The sequence below is a fragment of the Oryzias melastigma genome, linkage group LG23, assembly GCF_002922805.2.
Source record: "Oryzias melastigma strain HK-1 linkage group LG23, ASM292280v2, whole genome shotgun sequence".
NCBI lineage: Eukaryota > Metazoa > Chordata > Actinopteri > Beloniformes > Adrianichthyidae > Oryzias > Oryzias melastigma.
Genome location: NC_050534.1, coordinates 19,279,254 through 19,298,858, shown reverse-complemented (window position 1 = coordinate 19,298,858; position 19,605 = coordinate 19,279,254). Strand labels below are relative to the sequence as shown.

The window sequence follows — 19,605 nt, the reverse complement described above, 5'->3', positions numbered from 1 at the left end:
GGATGGGGGGGGGGTTCCAGGATGCAGCCGTGTGTGTTATGCAGCCATAAAGACAGTAATAATGTTTGGGCGTCCCGCCTTATCTCGGTGCGCAAACACATCTGCGGCTGATCTCAGCCAAAATAAGCCGACTGAACAAAAACCTTCCCAAAGAAACCTGAAACCTTCCCTCACGGGGACTGGAAAAAACTCCGTGACCCGGATTCCTGACATCCATCCCGGCCGGGATACAGAGAAAGGATGGATAATGGAAGACAAAGGACAAGTGGTGACAGTACCACACCTCGACTGTATAACGTTTCTGCGCCTTTATTTATGATTGTTTGTACCTCAGTGGTATAAACTGAAGCGCCATCTTCAAATTACTCCTCTATAAAAAGATAGAACAGTTGAGTGTGACGTAAAACAGACATTTAACAAACAAAGATGCCGGTTTCTATGTAATAAGAACTTTTGAAGCACCAAAATGTTTAAAAACGACATTTATTTTTATCTGTTTGACACAGAAAGACCTTCAGCTTCTGTCTGTTTGCTCAGCTGCTGGAGGAACAAGATAAAATATTTACGTCTTTAAATTGTCTCAAAAACCTTTATTTTATAAACTAATCTTTAAGGCTAAAATAGACATTTTTTAATTGTTTATGTTAATTTGGAGTTTAGTCAGTATATTAACATTATGCTAGCTTTTTTGGTTAAATTAGACATTTTTTTAGGCTATTTTGGAGTTTAGCTAACATTTTAGCATTATGCTAACCGTTTTGGCCAGCTAAGACATTTTTTTTTAGATTTTATGTTATTTTTTCAATATGCTGGCTGCTGTGGCTAAATTAGACGTGTTTTCAGTTTTTAGGCTAATTTGGAGTTTAGCTAATATTTGACCAATATGCTACTTGTTTAGGATAAAAAAAGATATTTTCTTTAAAAAGTTTTTGCAGTTAAACTTATCATTATGCTAGCCGTTTTGGCTAAATTAGACATGTTTTCCATTTTTAGGCTAATTTAGAGTTTAGCTAATATTTTTGTATCATGTTAGCTGTTTTGGCCAAATTAGACATGTTTTCCATTTTTAGGCTAATTTAACTGTAGCATTATAATAACTGCTGTGGCTAAATTAAACATTATAACAGTTTTTAGGCTAATTTGGAGTTTAGCTAATATTTGAGCATTATGCTACTTGTTTAGGATAATAAAGACATTTTCTAAAAAAGGTTTTTTAAACTAATTTGCAGTTAAACTAATATTTTAGCATTATGCTAGCTGTTTTGGGCAAATTAGACATGCTTTCAATTTTTAGGCTAACGTTTAGCTAATATTTTAACGTTGTAATAGCTGTTTTGGCAAAATCACACATTGTTTTCCTTTTTTTTAAAAACTAATTTGAAGTATAGTTAATATTTTAGCATTATAATAGCATATCTGGCTAAATTAGACATTTCATAGTTTTTAGGCTAGTTTGGAGTTTAGCTAATATTTTAACATTATGCTACAAGTTTAGGATAAATAAGACATTTTCTAAAAATGTTATTTAGACTAATTTGCAGTTAAACTAATATTTTAGCATTATGCAAGCTGTTTTGGCCAAAATAAGACATTTTTCACTTTTTGGCTTTTAGCTTAAGCGTTTTCAACTATCAGCTCTGGTGTCTTCAGAAGACACATTCAGCTCAGATGAGGAAAACAAAGGAGTACTTGGATCTATTTGTCTACTAGTGGATGAATCAGAGGCCCACTGTATTTTCTACATCACAAATATCTCATTCAATCTGCATTTTTTTCGACTACTCCTGATTAACAATTTGAACAAAGAAACACTCACAAAAGCCAAAGTATCTCAATTTTCTTTCTGAATGTCCTTCATCATCAGAAAAATACCACAAGAACATGTTAAAAACACTATGTTTATCGGAGTGGGTCTATAGAAAAGTTTGACATGGACAGCAGTAGTGTGGTACAACAGATTAGAGAGAAGATCCCCAGGTCTGCTCCAGCAAAACTTAATCTGTTTTTATCATCAGGTCAGTATCTTTAAAGGCTATAGAAAATCTAAAGATGTTCCTCAGGACCTAAATCAGTTTTTTCCTAAGACATCATCTAAATTAAAAAAAAAAAAACAAATGTTAACTTTTTTCTTTTTAAATTAAAGAATAGAATTTATGTTTAAAGAAAATGCAGCTTAAGTTTGTGCCGTGGTGATGTGGTTGTGTGGGTGGAGTGATGGCTAACAAACAGGATGTGAGGGGGAAGAACTGCAGGGTTGATGTCCAGCAGAGCCTCCCCCCCCCCACACATGGTTAAAGGGCAGGAACACGCCAAACGACTAAAAATGACCAAAACCTCAGAAAACCTCAGACAATGAGGCTTCCAGATGCAGATGTTCGCGTCCTGCGGAGCTCCTGGGACTTTAACCTTTTCAATAAAAAAAGCTTCACCGTTGCAGGAAATGGAGGCGGGGAGTTCAGGAGGAGGAAAAATGGCCCCCCATGACTCCTTTTAATGAGTGTTCTACAACAGCTCTTTACGCCTCACTTTAGATCTCCAAAAGCTCCCAGGAACCTCAAAGTTCAACCAAAAACACACAAACCTTCCAGTCTAACTGTGTCACGCTGACCCCCCCCCCCCCAAATCCAACCCTGCAGAGGTTAAAATGACATCAGCAGGTTAAAAACGGCAGCGGTTTAGCTGTTTAGAAGTTTCCATAAAACCTGGAGACCCTGAAGTTCACTTTCTGTCATTTAAACACCAACAGCTGTTTCTGCTGAAGAAGTGGGCGGAGCCTCACCCATGCACAGCTTTTTTCCATCTCTGCGCCCGGGTGAACTCCTTCACCCCTCCTGCATCTCCTCTCTTTCCAGCCACTCTTCTGGGGTTTTTTCAGAATAAAAGCCTCCCTAACCCTGACTGGAGGCTAGCATTTTAAAGGGAGACTTGTCGGGGCGCGCCGCCGCCACCGCCGCTGCTCTGAATTCCTGCATTGCTGCTGGAGGAGAAGAAGTCACACTGACTGACTCACATCTTTGCACACTTGCTGAACTTTGCATGGATGAATGGGCTTGTTTGTGTCTCTTTAAAAAAAAAATGCAAAGAAATGCGAGACGGGAACTCTCTTCTAGAGGAATGTCAGAAAAGGAGCCGAAGTTTATAATCTTCCAAAGCATCCTGATGCTTCTTCGTGAAATGTAAATCATTCATCAAAAGCAAAACGAACATCTGGAACCCAGGAAACCAACAACATCCTCTCTTTACCTGCTTCTACTTTTATTTGAATCCAAAATGTGCCAATTTTCACCTAGGAAGAACTCGTCGTCATGGTAACTGCCATTCATTGGAGATGCTGCATCTCGTCATGCGTTTGTTTAAATGAGAAATGAAGCAGCTGCCACAACGGTCACCAGAGATGGATGGTGGAACCCTGACCTGCTCCCTTCAGAATGCACAGCGGAGCGTGTAACCCCCCCCATCTTTAACATCAACGCCACATCTGGCAGCCGAACGTTTCGTCCGCTCACCTGAAGGAACACCTGCTGAAGGTTGACAGGTTTGAAGAGGAATCAGGTGGAAAGCAGACGGTGAACTCCTGCAGCAGCAGACGTTACCGGACCTTTTCAGGCCAAACAGCAGTTTAATGTCAGACGACGTTTAAGTGAAGTTTAGCTTCACTGTCTGTAAAATCTCAGCAGCTGCTTTGATCTGGATTTGTAGAAAATGTGATCTAGATTTTAACCCATAACTGTCCAAGTGAAGCTGAAAAATGAGACGCCAACTTCAGCCTCGTCTGCCTTTAAGGTCCAATAATTAAATACAAAATGAAAAACACTAAAACTGGAATTTTCTAAATATTATAATAATAAAGCCAACATCCTTTATTAGCAACTAGGTCTTTATTTTTAGTTAGTTTAAAGCTAATGAAGGTTAAGATTTGTGTTTTACAGCCATTTTGCACATAACCCGATAAGTCGACTAATCGGAAAAAAATAATCGGTGATTAGTCGAATATTAAAATAATCATTTGTGGCAGCACCATTAGCAACAACCGTGTAACATTAGACTAAATAAATACTCTGCATTATTATTATGGTCTGTGGGACTAATAATTAATCCATATTTGGAGTGAATACTCCTAGTTTTTGTCTGTTCAATGCAGCTTTCTTTTATTTTGAAGGTGAAGCCTCTCCTTTTGTTTCCTCTCTGGATCTTTTCTTCCTAAAAAAAAAAAACAAAACTTTACAAACATGTTTGTTTTTTGTTAACTTTGTTAGCTTTGGGGTTTTATTTTGGTGGTCGGAGGAGCAAGTTTAAAAATAAAAATAAAAAAGTAGTGGAGGAATTTTTGATATTCAGCAGTTTTTCAAAATAAAACTTCCTTCACAATCAAATTAGAAGTAAAACTTAAATTTAGGTCAAGTTTTTTTTAGGGACCACAGAAATAGGCGAAAAATCCAGATCCCTGGAAATTTCCCAGAAGTCTCTTGTGAAAAACTCAATGCTCACTTGATTGGTGAATATAGACCACAATGCATTGCATTTAAACGATTTGCCAAAAATGTCATTACATTTTTTTGTTTGTAAATTGTCCACATTGTGATCACCAGAACACAGTAGATTCATGAATATCTTCATAAAAAGTTCATGTTTTTTAGGCTTTTACTTCTGCAAAGGGTGACGGCATTTTTAAAGTTTAAAAACAAAAATAATTTACACCAAAGAAACCTGGAAAATGAACAGAAGCAGGATAATAATTTGGGTTTATGTCTTAGCTAGAAAATTCCAAACGTGTCCTGATGGGAAAAATCCCGATTTATTTCTCTCACATCTGCAGAGTTTTCTTCCAAAAAGAATTAAGCTGACATGAAGAGAAGAAGTCAGGAAAAAGGATTTGAGTCACGCTGAGGTTTTAGGACATTTAGAGCAGGAGCTAACTCGTTCTGCCTCCCCGGGGGGAGTTACAGATGAGGGAGGGCTGTAAGGCGGGGCTACAGGATAACCAGGGAGCAGATGGAGAATTTGAACACCGTGGTTCAAACCAAACCAAGACGAAATGTGTGAAATTCCTCATTTTGCTACTTTTCTCTTAAATCTGAAAAAAGGAGGGATGAGGAGGAGAAGTGTCTCAACGACTGCAGGCCTCAGCGCTTGTGGAAGGAGCTTTAAAGGCTGTGGGCGTGTCATGGAGCACACGCCCCGCAAACCGCAGATTGTTCACATTTATGGGGTTTGAAGCAAATGACAGGGGATGCACACATAAAAAAAGAGCAGAAAATTCTGCAAAAAAAAAAAACCCACACGGGGTTAAATTTATCGTTGCTGCAGAGAACGAAGGCTCCTCTGGATTTCCCATAATCACCCCCTGCGCCCTGATTGAAGCCTTCGCTTTGCTCTTAAATACAGCTTTGAGCGTTCCACGACCGCCCGCAGCGACGCGGAGCCCACTTGCAAAGCTGAGGGAAAAGTTGCATCAGATTTACCGGACCGGGTTCCCGGCGTCCATGTGGGCTCCAGCTGTCACGCTTAAACGCCAAAAAATGTTTCTGCTACAGCAGACGGTCAGCCAGAGAAAAAAAAAAAAAAACGTCATTCTTCACAGTTATATAAGTCCCAAAGCTTTCCCCAGGATGCACTAAAACACGCAAAGTTATCAGCCATTGACTGTATATGAGAACTGGACTGAGTGACTCCTCCTCTGACGTTCCAAACAGGAAGTACCCGCCAAATCCCAGCTATGTTAACATTTCTTTTTTTTTCCAGGACATTTTTCTTTATCTCAAGTTCTTCAAGTTATGAACTGACCAATCAGAAGCCTTAAGAAAAGTAGGCGGGGCCATTTGGCCCCCCAATCCAACGTTCAAGGTGACAGATTTCATGTCGCCCACTTTCAAGTGGTTGCCATAGAAACAATGACTCAGATCGCCTTGGACCAACTGCTGCTTACTGACGACATCTGGCTCCAACATGACGGCGTTCGTATCGCAAAAAAACGGCGACTGAATCAAAAATCCTCACAAAACCATCTGTTATGTCAAGAGCCTTGTGTTCTACACATGTGAATTAAAGGTGCTCTATCAATAATTGAATAACAAAATAAAATTCAAATTTTCAAAGACGTCTTTGGGCACAGAAGTGGTTGTATCATGGTTTGGGTTGCACATTGTTGAATTACATTTAGGGAGTAATTCAAAATATTTGTTGACAAATTTTCGCTGGTGGAGCCAAAACCATCATTTAGCATTGAGTAAAGATGCAGAAATAAAACCACAAAGACAAACATCTGATGAAACCCATCTGTCTCCATGCTCCACCATCGGAGGGTGTCCCCTCGGCTTTTTCTACGTTCTAGAAACTTATGGAGGACGTTCCTCCTTTTTTCTCAATTCTACAGGAAATATGACTGATTTTGGATCACTGATTGTTGCCTTTTTCAGCTACAGTTAGAGGAATCGTCTGAGGAGCAAAAAGGTGAAGAAGATTACTGTATTTTCTGCACTATAGGGGACATAAAGCACAGCGTCAGGGAATGGAATATTTCTGAATTTATGTCATATAAAATCCAACTATGAGGCGTATTAAACAAAACAAAAGAGTGAGAGATATGTCTATTAGTCAGACAGATGTTATTAACTTCTTTAATAGTGGTTCTTGACTTTGTAACATAATAGAATGATAGAATGATACTAAAAACGAATGTTACCGTGACTCCCAACCTTGTTACTCAAGTTAAAACCCCCAAAAAACTACAGTTCGACACAGAATCAAAAATCTCGTTAAACGCGTTAGCATATTTATAATTTGTATCTCATAAAAAAATAAAAAATAAACAGTCCAACATGTTAGCATATCCACAATATTCCTGTAACTTCCAACCTTTATAGCAAAATGTAAATAAATAAACTGGTACTTTTAAAAACAAAAAAAAAGGTTACGCTAAATCTAAATCTTGTTACTAACATTTAAAAAAATAAACAAGACTCTTTTAACCGTCTTAGCGTATTTATAATACCTGTAATTCCCAAGTGACTGTTAACCCCCAACCTTGTTAGGAATGTGTAAAAAAGTCTAACACCGCTACATGTTAGCCACGCTAGCATTTCACCAAACCTGTAACTCCCTAGTTTGTTTCTGCGACATGTAAAAAAACTGATACCTCTAAAAAAACGTTGCTGTTACTATGCTAACTCCCAAACTTGTTTGCAGCTCGTAAAAAAAAACTAAAAACAAAAAAGTCAGAATCACTACACGATAGCAAATCCGCAATATAGCGGAAATTTCCAACCTTGTTAGTAACGTTAGCATATTCACAATATCTGTAACTACCAACTTTTTTTGGAATATGTAAATAAATAAACCGATATGGCTAAAACAAAACGTTACTGTGACTACACTAACTTATTAGTAGAACATAACAAAAAATCAGTCCAACACCATGCTACACGTTAGCATAATCACAATACCAGTTACCACCAGCTTTTCTTGCGATGTGTCAATAAATAAACTGATGTGGCTAAAACAAACATTACTCTGACTATGCTAAGTCCAAACTTTATTAGTAATTCACAAAAAAACAAAACACACACAGTCCGCCATCGCGTCATGTTAGCTACGTTAGCAAATTCACCAAAAATCCCAAACAGAATTTTGACAGAGCGCCTCCCAACATCAGGAAACACAACCAGATATCATCCAGTTAAAAGGAGGGCTGTAGTTTTATTGAAAAATGGATGATTCCCTAAAACAATTGTTGGGTGTTGACGTAAAACACCTTTTTTCTCTTATTTTAAAACCTGATTTTTGACATATTTGAAGTTCTTGTTTTTGTAGTTTGTTTTGTGTTTTTAAAGCTTACTTTCAACTCTTTCCGAGTGACGGAGAACCGTCAACGGTTTGGTAAATCCATGACAAAGTATCTGAAATCAAAAAACTAGAAAACCGGCGCAAACAGGACGTGCGTCCTGGCTGAACGGCGCTCGCTCCGTTGGGCGGCGCCAACAGCCTCAGGGCTGCTTTTCCAGTCTAGACGGTTAAACTGGTGAAAACCTGTAACCTTAAACATCTTCTTGGATGACAGTGTTGTTAACCTGTTTGAACTCCTTTAAATAAAACTCCATCTATCTCCACTTCCAGCCGCATGTTCCTCAAAGTCCAGCGTGACCTGGAGGTCTGACCTGGAGGTCTGACCTGGAGGTCTGACCTGCGTCAAACCCTCAGGGCGTGTCTGGAGACGCCGGTTTGATTTCCACACACGACTAAAACAACGTCTACAAAAACAGTTGTAATGAAAAGAAAAGGGAATGTGTGCGCACGTGGACGAGCGACCGCCACACACACACACACACACGGGCCTTTCAGACGGAGACGACACAAGGTCAGCGGGGGAGCGGGATGCCCTGCCCCGACGGAGAACAGGCTCTGCACTGTCAACAGGCTGTTTGCGCTCTGGGCGTGTGCCTGAATGAAAGGAGTCTGTCCTGAGTGTGTGCGAGCTGTCAAAGCACAGAACTGGAGGCGGAGGTTCTGGATCGGCGCCGCACACAGAGGAACGCTGTGTCCCGTCAGCCCAAACACTCCGGAGAAGTCCTGGAACAAGTGCGGCCATTTTCCCAGCAAGTTAAACAAACTCTCCCAAGAGTTCTTCGGCCGCCGTTCTGCGGCGTCTAAAGGTTTTAGTTTGGTTATTTCAGGTCGTCTTTTACTCATGGAGTTTAGTCACTCTGCAGGTTTTCTACACACCTGGATAGTCGAGCGGGTTTTGTCCAAAAGGTTAATGGGGGTAAATGCTAAGCTACGTCCACGAGATTTGAGTCGCTTTGACATTTCGCGCTAACTATCTTTCAATTGGAGGTGGCGATCATGCACTCGTAAATAGTTGAAAAAGAAAATACAAAGAAGCCCTTCCCTACTTGTCCAGTGTGAACACTATTAGCTAGTAGGGCTGCCACGATTAGTCGACTAATCAACGACTAATTGACTATTAAAATAGTCAACAACTAATTTAATAGTCGATTAGTCGTTACTTTAAATTATATGGAGTCAGAGTATAGTAAAGTCAAAAGTTATAATGGTTTTAAGCTAGCTTTTTGGACTATTTTGGTATTTATTACGTTTTTTAGCCTTTTTTCGAGTTCAGCTAATATTTCAGATGCATGCTAATTTAGTTTTTAGGATATTTTGAGTTTAGCTGATGTTTCATCTGCATGCTAGCTGTTTTGGCTAACTTTGGCTTTTTTAGGCTAATTTGGCATTTAACTAATATTTTTAGCTGGCTATCAGCTTCAACGTTTTTAGCTATCAATTTCAGCGTCTTCAGTGGTCAAATTCAGCTTACACCATTCACAGTAGCGTAATCACAGCTAATGCTATATATCTAGTTTTTAGTTAGTTCAAAGCTAATGATGGTTTAGATGTGTTGCTTCACATCCAGTTTGCGCATGACAAGATTAGTCGACTAATCGCAAAAAATAATCGGTGATTAGTCAAATATTAAAATAATGCACGTTCAAAAACATGCATTTAGCGTGTTCTAGAATGCCCGGTGTAAACGTAGCTTCACACGGATGAGACGTTTGGGCCCAGATGGCGCCCTAACACATCATTAGACTCGTCATTTGCTGGAAGCAGAAATGTTGCAACTGTTCGCAACGGAAGCTGAATCTGCGTATCTATACTAAAAGATTCGTAACCCGCTTCCTAGAAGAGAATGAACATTGATCGAGGATTTCTGGCTAATGAAGCTTTGGCGCCATCTTGGGGTCGTGTTGCTGCCTGCGCCCAGGTCCTCTTGACTTACTTGGGGGCGGTATTACTGAAAACAAACCAAAATCCAGAAAGGAAAACAGAAGAAGACCTTCAAAATAAAAGAAAGCTTAATTTAACAGACTAAAACAAGGAGTCTTTACTCCAAATATGGATTTATTGTGACAGTTGTTCTCCAACCGGCTGTGTAATTTTAAGAGGTTGCTGCTAATAAAGTTGTGTATTCACGTTTATGATTATATTTAGAAAAAATACCCTTTTTACTAGCTTTTGTATTTATCTGTATTGAAGTTGGCATCTACATTTTTTGGCTTCCAGTTTGACAGTTATACGTTAAAAACTAGATCACATTTTAATGGTTCTTACATGTTCAGATAAAGTTTAAAGCAGCATAAATATTTTTTATTTTAGTACCATCGACTTAGACAAAATATGTATTTAAATTGTTAAAAATTATGAGTTTTTAAACACCAATATCATTTCTAATAAACTTTATTCACTTAAATCCTCCTGGGAAGTCCTACTTTCTTTGTTTACATTTTTGTCCCCATTTTATCTGCTCATAAACTCAGTTTTGATTCTAACCTCGACTCCATCAGATATAAAAAAAAAACAAAAAAAAACTTAAATATCTAAGAAGAAAAAAATCACATTTTGATGAAATTCCTGTGAAGAGCAGATTTCAATCACTTAAAATTGACCAAAAAGGAAGCAAAAAAGACACAAATATGGAGTAAAAAGAGGGTCAAAGTTAAGAGCAGAAGCCAAGATAATCTGGAAGAACAAAAACCTCCAATTAGAAACAAAAACGAAGGCGGGAGCGGATCCTGTAAGGCAATATCTAGCAGTCAACGAGGAAACATCCTGATATAGCTAAACTGGAAATCCAAGCTCGCTAAAAAAGCAAGCAGTCCAACCCCGAGGTCACAGAACAGGAAATTCTAGCTTCATATTGAATTGACAGGTTTAAAATGAACTAAAATTCTTCTGACGGATTTTCCTAATAAAAGTTATAAACTGTTTAGTCCAATAAAAATCCTTTAAAGTCTGGTTTGGAGTGGCGAGAGTGTAATATTCTCTTCGCTGATCTGGATTGTCGCTAAGGACACTTTTGTTTTCATCTTGAGAAAAAATGTGAAACTCGACAATCAGGCACGCCCACCAAAAAAATCCATTGTTTCTGTTCTGAGGCCACATAAAGGCCGAGGAACCTGAAGGCTTCCAGAAGTGGGCGGGGCCGCGGATCCCCGAGCACCCTGCCGGCGGGCGGTTCAGGTTCACGCCGCCGTGAGGAATGAGAACTCCCCCAGAAGGGGGCAGGAGCTGAACAAAGACTCCAGTCTGTCTCTGAAGCTCTCCACACTCTGTTGGCTCAACACATCCCCCACAATGCCTCTGTTCCTGCTTCAACCTTCAAAGAACCTCCACCGCTTTAAACAACTTCATGAGCAACATTTTGAGTCATGAAAACAAAGACGTTCGTGGATCTATTTGAAGTGGATGCATCAGAATGAAGAGAAGAAAGGCCCCGCCCAGCGTATTTGTGACATCACAAATATGATATTTTCAAACTGTCTGATCCTGATTCATTTGAATAAAGAAATACTATTTTAAGCTTAATTTACTTCATATATAACCTCTGCGATCATAAAAAAACATAATTTTCATCAAAGGATGCAGATATTCCTCTGATGTGAGATCTGGGTTTAAGTCGGAGCTCAGGTCTTGATCTTTGAGTCAAACTCAGGTGCTCCTCAGGTGCGACAGGTCTTTGCACGCCTGCTGTGGAGGCGCCGACGTGGAGGTTTAAAGTCAGGGAGAGCCTGGAAACACAAGCACCTGTGTGGGTTCAGGCTCCTGCAGCGTGTGCGGCGTCTGGGATCCAGCACTCTCTGTTTCCACACACACCACATTCTCCATCCCACAATCCTCCTGGCTCACAGCGAAACTAAAGCTCAGAAATGCCTGCAAGCCTCGGAGACCGAGTTATGTAACAGCAGCAGCACTTTAAATTCAAGGTACTGACAGCAGAGTCTGCAGTTTCAATCTATTCTATCGGCGCTCTAATGATGGAAACAGATAGGATGTTTATGTACAAGACGGCATCAAAGTCCTCAGAGATAAAAAAACTTCAACAAAACCTTTAAGTTCAAGTTTCTGCGATGAATTTGAAGTTAGAAATCCAGAGGAGCTAAAAGTTGCAAAACATTAAGGGTTGCATGAGAAATGCACAAATATGTCACATTTCAAAACACTGATGACTTGTCACGTTTAAAGTTTCTGAACTATTAAACATCCAATAATATAATAACTAACCTGGAATGTTTTTTTTTTAATATTATACATCACTGGTGAGGTAAAATAAAGGATGTAAAATCCTGCAAAGTCTAGGAAAATATTTCACACTATATTTTCTGTTATACGGAACTCCTAAAGGGACATAAAAGTAAAAAAACAAATATATATATATATATGAAAATTGAATAAAAAAACCCCCACAAATATATAAAAATATATTTTTTAAATGTACTTGATTTTTTTAACTTCAATTTTTAGGAAAAAAAATTACTTGTATTTTTAGAAAATAAATCAGTTAAACTTTTAGAAGTAAAATGTTTTTACTTCAATTTTTAGGGAAAAAATTACTTTAAATTATTTTTATGTCACTTTAGGGGCTCCGTACTGTTATTAAACATATGCAGAAAAAAAGATTACCAATTTGTAATTTTTCTACTTCTATTATCTTCAAGGATTCCTTTCTGTGACCGTCCTTGATCTTTTTCAGACAAAATAAAGCTTTCAGGTTTGCTAAACTATGATTAACCGATTAATGATGGAAGGACTCTTCTTCTGCACACTTGCTGTTCATCATAATTGGGTGCAAAACGTACTTATTTTCTGAATTTAGACAAGGGTTTTTGCAAAATGATTTAAAAAATGAGTTACTATAGCAGTGAAGGGTAAAAAAAGTAAGAAATATGGCAATTTTTGTTTTTTTTTACAGAAAGGGAGTTAAATGTGTTTTATTGTCACTTAATTTCAAAAAGAGTAATAAAAACCTTTGTCACACTTTTACCTCATTTTAAATGCAAAACCTCTTCAAAACAGCTGCATCCTGGACCCCAATGCTCACCTGGAGAGCAGGGTGCACCACTTTTCCCTCCTCCCCCAATAGAATTCCACTAACTTCTTATCTTAGTTTTAATTTGGTGACCACCCCCCTGATCACCAGCAGGTCCTGATCGATCACTTTTCCCACCCCCACCCGTACTGGATCACTCACATTGTTGTAGAGGACCGAGTCGATCTCCCCGCTCTCAGACAGTTCGCTCAGGTTCCTGTCCCAGTTTAGATACGGTTCACTGCTGTCCAGGATCTCCATGACTTCTTCCGTCCTCTCAGACGCTTTTACCCTCGTTTTTTTAAATCTCCTCCGGTGGGAAAACTTTGTTGCTACGCAGTTTTTGCAAACTCCCTAATTAGAAAAAAAGTTGCTAACAAGTAAAACGCAAAGAAGAGACACGAGAACTCGGTCGGAAGCGGATCCAGGAGTCCGGGGACTACGACAGGTCGGATTCAGACTGAGAAATCCTCGTCTTGATGTTTATGCTCATCTCTTCTCTGGTTCGGAGTCCTCAGACAGTTTTCTGGGGCCTCTTTTTTGGTTTTTCTTGCCTCCTCCTCCTCCTCAGAGCCCCGAGACGGAGGAATGTGTGGGCGGGGCAACAGACAAGTTCGACCGAAAAAAAAAAAACAAAAAACAATTACATTTTACGAAATTCGGTTCCAGCGTGATGGCGACGTTTGAAAAAAAAAAACACTTAATTTCATAACTTTAAAAAAATAAAAGTAAAGCGCAAGTACAACGAAAAGCATTTGCGGTTAATTATATTTTTCATCTCTCAAAAGCGGAAAGCTAGCACTACCGAGTTCCATTTCCGGTAGAACATTTCAAAGTAAATGACTCGTATAGTGAAAATAATAGATAATAAAATAATAGATTTCTGACATTTTACGTTTAAATTTTTGTTGAAAAACAAGTAACTAAATCTAAACAATATACTGTATTTTTGGCTAACTTAGATTCCGTGCTTTTTATCATTTTATTTCCTGTCATTTATAATTTTTATTGTGATATTTTCTTTCCTTCTTTCAAATTTTGCTGAAAAAAAGTTTGTGTTTAAGAAAGAAAATATTACAATAAACTAGCAAGGCTGAATGCTGTGCTACATTTATTTGGACATGCATTTTTTAATGTTTGGACAAACATTATTTTAGATAATTGTAGAAAAAATAAATAACTAATGTAAAGCTGCAAGAAATGTTTGTAGTCAGTGTGCCACACTAAGTTATCCTAATATATTTCTATTTTTTATAAATTTCTTTACATTTTTTCCAAAATTCTGCTCTTTGACTAAAAGGGAATATGTATTAAAAAGTTGAAATATATATAAAACACACATAAAAGTAATTATTTTTAAGTTTTGACTATCATTTAAATCTATTTAAGAAAGGTTAAATGCGTCGTTGGTTTTATTTTTTAACGGCTTTTGAGCATTTCCGGTCTAGCAGGAGAGTTTTCCGTCTGAAGCTACAGGTTGCGCTGACCTAAAAGCTCCGCCCATATCGAGCATCTCTTCCAATCAGAAACGCCCTGCCCCCCTCCCCCCGAATACATTTTTGATTGACAGCTTGAGAGCCAATCAGCAACGCCGCGCGGAGGCTCTGTGTTACCAATCACGTTGGGACAAGACAACGCTAAATAACAAACCAACAGCTTTTCATCGACTTTTTGAAGGGAATTCCAAATATTAAGGATGTGAAAATTATTATACAACTAATAAATTGATTTATTATTATATAATGCTTTTAAAGAAACCTGATTAACTGATAGTTTACTAAACAAAAAATGAATAAGAACGAGTAAAACTGCCTTAAAAAAAGAGAAAAACAAAAACTAAAAAATCACCAATTTCCTCTCTAAAATGTGTGTAAAACAAAGTAAAAAAAAAATAATAATAATAATTACCTCATTTGAATTTGAGCAATTTTTAACCGTAAGTTTAATTTTTAAGGAGCTTTCAGTGAAAAAAAATTCTAAAAAGCTCGAATTATTATACGTTAATAGGCTAAAAATATTTTTACAAGTGAAAATGTTCATTTAGAAACCCATAAATGGAAGAAAAGCTGCAACAAAACATGATGTATAAATGTTTTATCCATTACTAATAGAATATTTATTAGCATTTATCACTTTTTTTGGACAAAAACAGGTTTTAAATCAAACAATTTACTTTCTAGGACAGATTTCAGTGACATAACCTGATAAACTATCAAACTGTCTGGCCCTGAAGGCGACAACACAAACAAAACAACCTAAAAATATCAAATTTTTCAGTTCTTCTAATCAACTTTGAAGATTTTATCCATAGAGGTTGTTGTAACTTATAATTTCTTTGGCAAAAACATAATTCTGTGCAGATTGTTACAGCTTTATTTTCCTTGAACACAAGTTTGTTGTAACTGAGAGAGAGGAAACAAACCTCTGATGGAGTCTCTTTTCACAGAAAAACAGGATCTCTGATACTTTTATAACAAAAATGTTAATCAAATCCTGTCGGGAGGTTGAAAGGGGATTTTAGCTTTAAAAAAAAAGCCCAATCCAGGTCACCAACGGTGAGTTTTTACTACATGCCAGGATTGGCGGTTTCCCCGGAGCCTCAGTCTTCAGCGTCAAACGTGATCCTTGTTCTGCTTCATCAGGGAAACACAAAAACACAACGTCCTGCAGACGGATGGATGAAAGGATGGTTGGAGGTCCTTCAGGTTCTGTCCCTCATGTTGTCGCTCAGAAAGACGATGTTGTCTGAGGAGAAATCGTAGCGTGAGGTGGATGTCAGCGGCGCCGGAGGAGGCGTGAAAGCCTTTTATCTGACCTGCGATGATGGTGGTGGCCTGGCGCCTCACTTGGTTCTTGTCCACGTACTCGCCGTAATCCAGTTTTCCCTCCACGAGAATCCTTGACCTGAAAGGACACAGGGATTTATGTGTAATCAAAGAACGAAAAAAGATGGATTTGAGACGATTTAAGACCATTTATGAGCTCTTTATGAACTCCAGTAATTAAATAAATAGTTTTCTCTTGTTGTGGCGTGTTTATTCCATACAATCTAAAAATAAATCGGACATTTCAATCATTTAATTTGGTCTAAAATTGATTTTTTTGCTTCCTAAAATCCTAAATAATGAACACACAAACGAAAAAACAAAATCTAAAGAGTAAACACATAAATCAATTAAAAAATTGAGAATTTTACGTTTTTTGGGGAAAATTCCTAACAAAAATGTACATTTTTTACTTTTTCTTCAGAAGTAGCCCAACTCAGCCACTAAAACCTGAATAAACTCTTAACTTTTCCATCTAACTGTGGCTCATCAAGCTCAGCTTCACCTTTCTGTTTGATAAAAGCTGCACGTGGATTTCTGCTGTCATCAGCAAACGGATTATCAGCAGAAGCTCCGCCCACAGCAGCCGCCAGGTTCAGGTAAACAAACGCTCTCAGAATCAGCTGAATGTCTCCGCTTTTCCTCGTATTTTGATTTTCATCGCTCAGCAAAATAAAACTCAGCTTTCAAGCGAGTTTGTGGCTATAAAATAATCCAAACAGAAAGAGTGAGGTCACAGCGCCCTCTGGTGGAATACTCGTTTCAAGTAACAGATAAAAAAAAAATAGTTACATTAATAATTTATTTCGTCTTAGCATCTGAACCCTCTTTAGAATTTGTGGTGTTGTTATAAAAATATTTAATTAAAAAAACTGTTTTCTAAACACATTTCTCTTGTTTCTGTCTCCATTTTTCTAATGAAGACTTTAAGCTATTCCTTAAATAAGAAAGATTTGAGGAATACTTCGTACCCTTTCTTGACGTACTGGTACGCCAAGTCCCGCAGACCGGGTTTGAAGACGGACACTCGATGCCACGTCGTCTTCTGACTGACGTCTCCTGGATTTAGGAAGCAGCAGAAAGAACATCCATGAATGTTTTCATCCGCATAAGCACACAGGAGTTTGTGTCAAATATAAACACTAATGCAGAAAGAACATTTTAAATAATCATCATTTGATCTATTTTCAAAGCGTTCCCAGTGTTTTTTTTTAAATTATGATTATTCAGTTTTAACACACATAAAACTTTTATGACTTTTAGTTTTGAATCTAGATGCCTTTTTGATGAAGAAAAAAAGACATTCATGGATCTATTTGTCTACAACTGGATGAATCAGAATGGGGCGGAATAGGGAGCTTGTGGCCCCGCCCAGTGTATTTTCAACATCAGAAAAACACAATTTAAAGCTTCATTTTAATTAAATTTTTAAAAAGTCATTTTTTTAAAAATATATGTCATCTATCATCAGAAAAATGCCACAAAAACACAATTTTCATTAAAGTGGGCCTTCAAATGTTGCTACTTCTTCCTTTTTTACTTTGGCTCCCTCTAGTGGCTGAAATAAGAACCTGCATGTGTAAAAACTGCAGTCCAGAAAATTTTAAATAATGGGGTAATAAACATTTATGACCTCTTAATGAGCTCCAGTAACAAACTGAATAGTTTTCTCTTGTTATGGCATACAATCTTGAAAGAAATTGGATATTTCAAGCATTTAATTTGGTCTAAAACTTATTTTTTACTTCCTATATAGCTAAATAATGAAAACAAAAACAAAGAAAACCAGACATTTATGCCATAAATCTATAAAATAACTACATAAATCAATTCAGGTTTGAAGCTTAATTTTAATTTAATTTTAAAAAGTAATAATCTTATAAATATATGTCCTCTAACATCAGAAAAATGCTACAAAAACAATTTCAATGTTGCCACTTCTTATTTTACTGTGGCGCCCTCTAGTGGCCAAAATGAACACCTGCATGTGTAAAAAACTAGTCTAGAAAAGTTTGATTAACTGGGTAATAAACTCTAATGACTGAACTTTATTTCACTTTGTTGCTCCAAAATTACAACTAGAAACTATTTACTATAGTTTCTTATGAAAAAATTATTCATTCATAATTCGTTTTTGGTTTTAAATTGTGTTTTTTTTTCCTCACAGGAAAGAATAAAACATGTAAATAACTCAGTAAGCATACAAACTAGTGTTTTAAAGGTTAAATCAGATGAAGAAATCAATTATAATTCGTCATTTTCTCAACTTTAAAAAAAAAGAAAATTGCAACACTTTTAATGAAATATCTCTCTTCTTCTGTTGTTGAAACAACAGGAAAAAAAGAAAAAAAAATGGCCTGAAAATCAAGATATATTTAAATTTTATTCAAATGTAACCAACAATGAGATATATCACCTGAAATATAAACCCAGTTTAATGCTTTATTTTAATAGCTGTGCACATAAAAGATCAAATAAAGATGAAATTGTATTAAAATTAGAAAAACCGGGTGAAAACTCGACAGGAAGTCTCACCCGTTGAGCTCATCTCCCCCTCCCCGGAGCGCCACATCTCATTGGTCGCTAAAGAGAAGATGGTGACGGGATTTCGGCCCTCCACCTGTCTCATCACCGGATCCTGACCGACCCGTCCCAGCAGCTGAACGCGGTTTATCGCTACGAGAGAACAGGAGACGAGGGTTCAGAAAGACGGTAAAACAGGACACAAAAACACAGATTATATCTGAATTTAAACATTTTAGATCAAACTCATTTACAGTTTTAAATTAAAAGGACAAAAAAAGCAACACAGACAGGGTTAGAGATGAACATTTCCTGCTGGGTTCAGACCCAAACTGCACTTACACCTCTCCAGGATGAGGCTGCTGTCTGTGCTGCTGCATCTCAGCGCCTGTCTGAAGATCTGAAGGAGAGCGAACAGTCAAATGAGAAACTGCAGACGCTTTTTAAAAAGAACGGTCAGCTTTTGTTCTCAGGTCTGCGAAGCCGACCTGAGCAGACGCACTTCTGAACATCCTCTCAGCAGCAAACAGAACCAGACGAGTCTGAAAGATGAAATAAATCAATTAAGGAAAAGTTAAAAATAATGAAAAGTCTGTTTGAATCACAAGGAAGTAAAACGATCTAAAGTTTCTGTAAACTTCAGAACAAAACAAAAAACTCAGAAAATGTTCTAAATAAAAGAACAAAGATATTAGAAAAAATATTAAAATAAAGTTGAAATAAATTTTAAAAAAGGACAGTAAACTTTTCTAAAAATTACCAGATTACACAGAGGACACAGTAAAGTATTTAAAGTTGTAGTTTTTACTTTTTTTTCAAATAAAAAACGTATTTTTTTTCAAGAAGAAATGGACCAGTACGCACTTTGTTTTATATGGATATCTTGAGTATTTTTAGGAATATCCTGAGTTTAAAGATTTAATTAGTTAGTTTTTATAAATAAAACCCAATGAGCAAATGTTTGATGTGATTTGTAATATTTTATAGTAATTAAATCTTTACTTAAAAAGCACTTTTCTCAGGGGGTAACTCACAAAAGTGCTCCACTTAAAGGTAAAATACAAGACAAATCAAGAAAAACTTTACATATTAAATACAGGAAAATGATGAAATATTAATGGCAGATAGCCAATTAAAAGGTAAAATAAAAGTAAAATATCAGCTTAAAGCTTTCCTAAAAAGAAACATTTTCAGTTGACTTATATATGCCTTTAAAAAAAAATCATTAACTTTGATCATTTTTCTGGTCCGAAAGGCTCTAAAACTGACACCATCCGAGCCGGGAATTTTTAGATCTGTTGCAGAAATACTATAAATATACTATAAATAAGGAACATGGGCAAAAATGGAACACATAATCGAGTAGGGGTGTTGCGGATCACAAAACTCACGGTT

General features: G+C 37.2%; 2 protein-coding genes across 3 annotated transcripts in view; both read right to left on the bottom strand.

Annotated features, from left to right (window-relative positions):
- creb3l2 (cAMP responsive element binding protein 3-like 2) overlaps positions 1-13,745 on the bottom strand; it is a 28,480-nt gene extending 14,735 nt beyond the window's left edge. The window contains exon 1 of one of the 2 annotated variants that reach the window (XM_024291427.2): positions 13,025-13,745. In XM_024291427.2, coding sequence (XP_024147195.1) covers positions 13,025-13,123 — 99 coding nt within the window. In that variant the 5' untranslated portion in view covers positions 13,124-13,745. Of the gene's footprint in view, positions 1-2,779; positions 2,816-13,024 lie in introns of those variants that run through there. The other variant, XM_036210332.1, reaches the window with a different exon arrangement.
- Positions 13,746-15,217: 1,472 nt separating this feature from the next.
- The window catches only part of ssbp1 (single-stranded DNA binding protein 1), a 5,458-nt gene continuing 1,070 nt past the window's right edge, over positions 15,218-19,605 (bottom strand). The window contains exons 2-7 of the mRNA XM_024293198.2: positions 18,699-18,752; positions 18,553-18,610; positions 18,223-18,363; positions 16,659-16,746; positions 15,678-15,766; positions 15,218-15,607 (exon numbers count right to left, since the gene is read on the bottom strand). Of these exons, the coding sequence (XP_024148966.1) occupies positions 15,564-15,607; positions 15,678-15,766; positions 16,659-16,746; positions 18,223-18,363; positions 18,553-18,610; positions 18,699-18,722 (444 nt within the window). The 5' untranslated portion in view covers positions 18,723-18,752 and the 3' untranslated portion in view covers positions 15,218-15,563. The remainder of the gene's footprint in view (positions 15,608-15,677; positions 15,767-16,658; positions 16,747-18,222; positions 18,364-18,552; positions 18,611-18,698; positions 18,753-19,605) is intronic.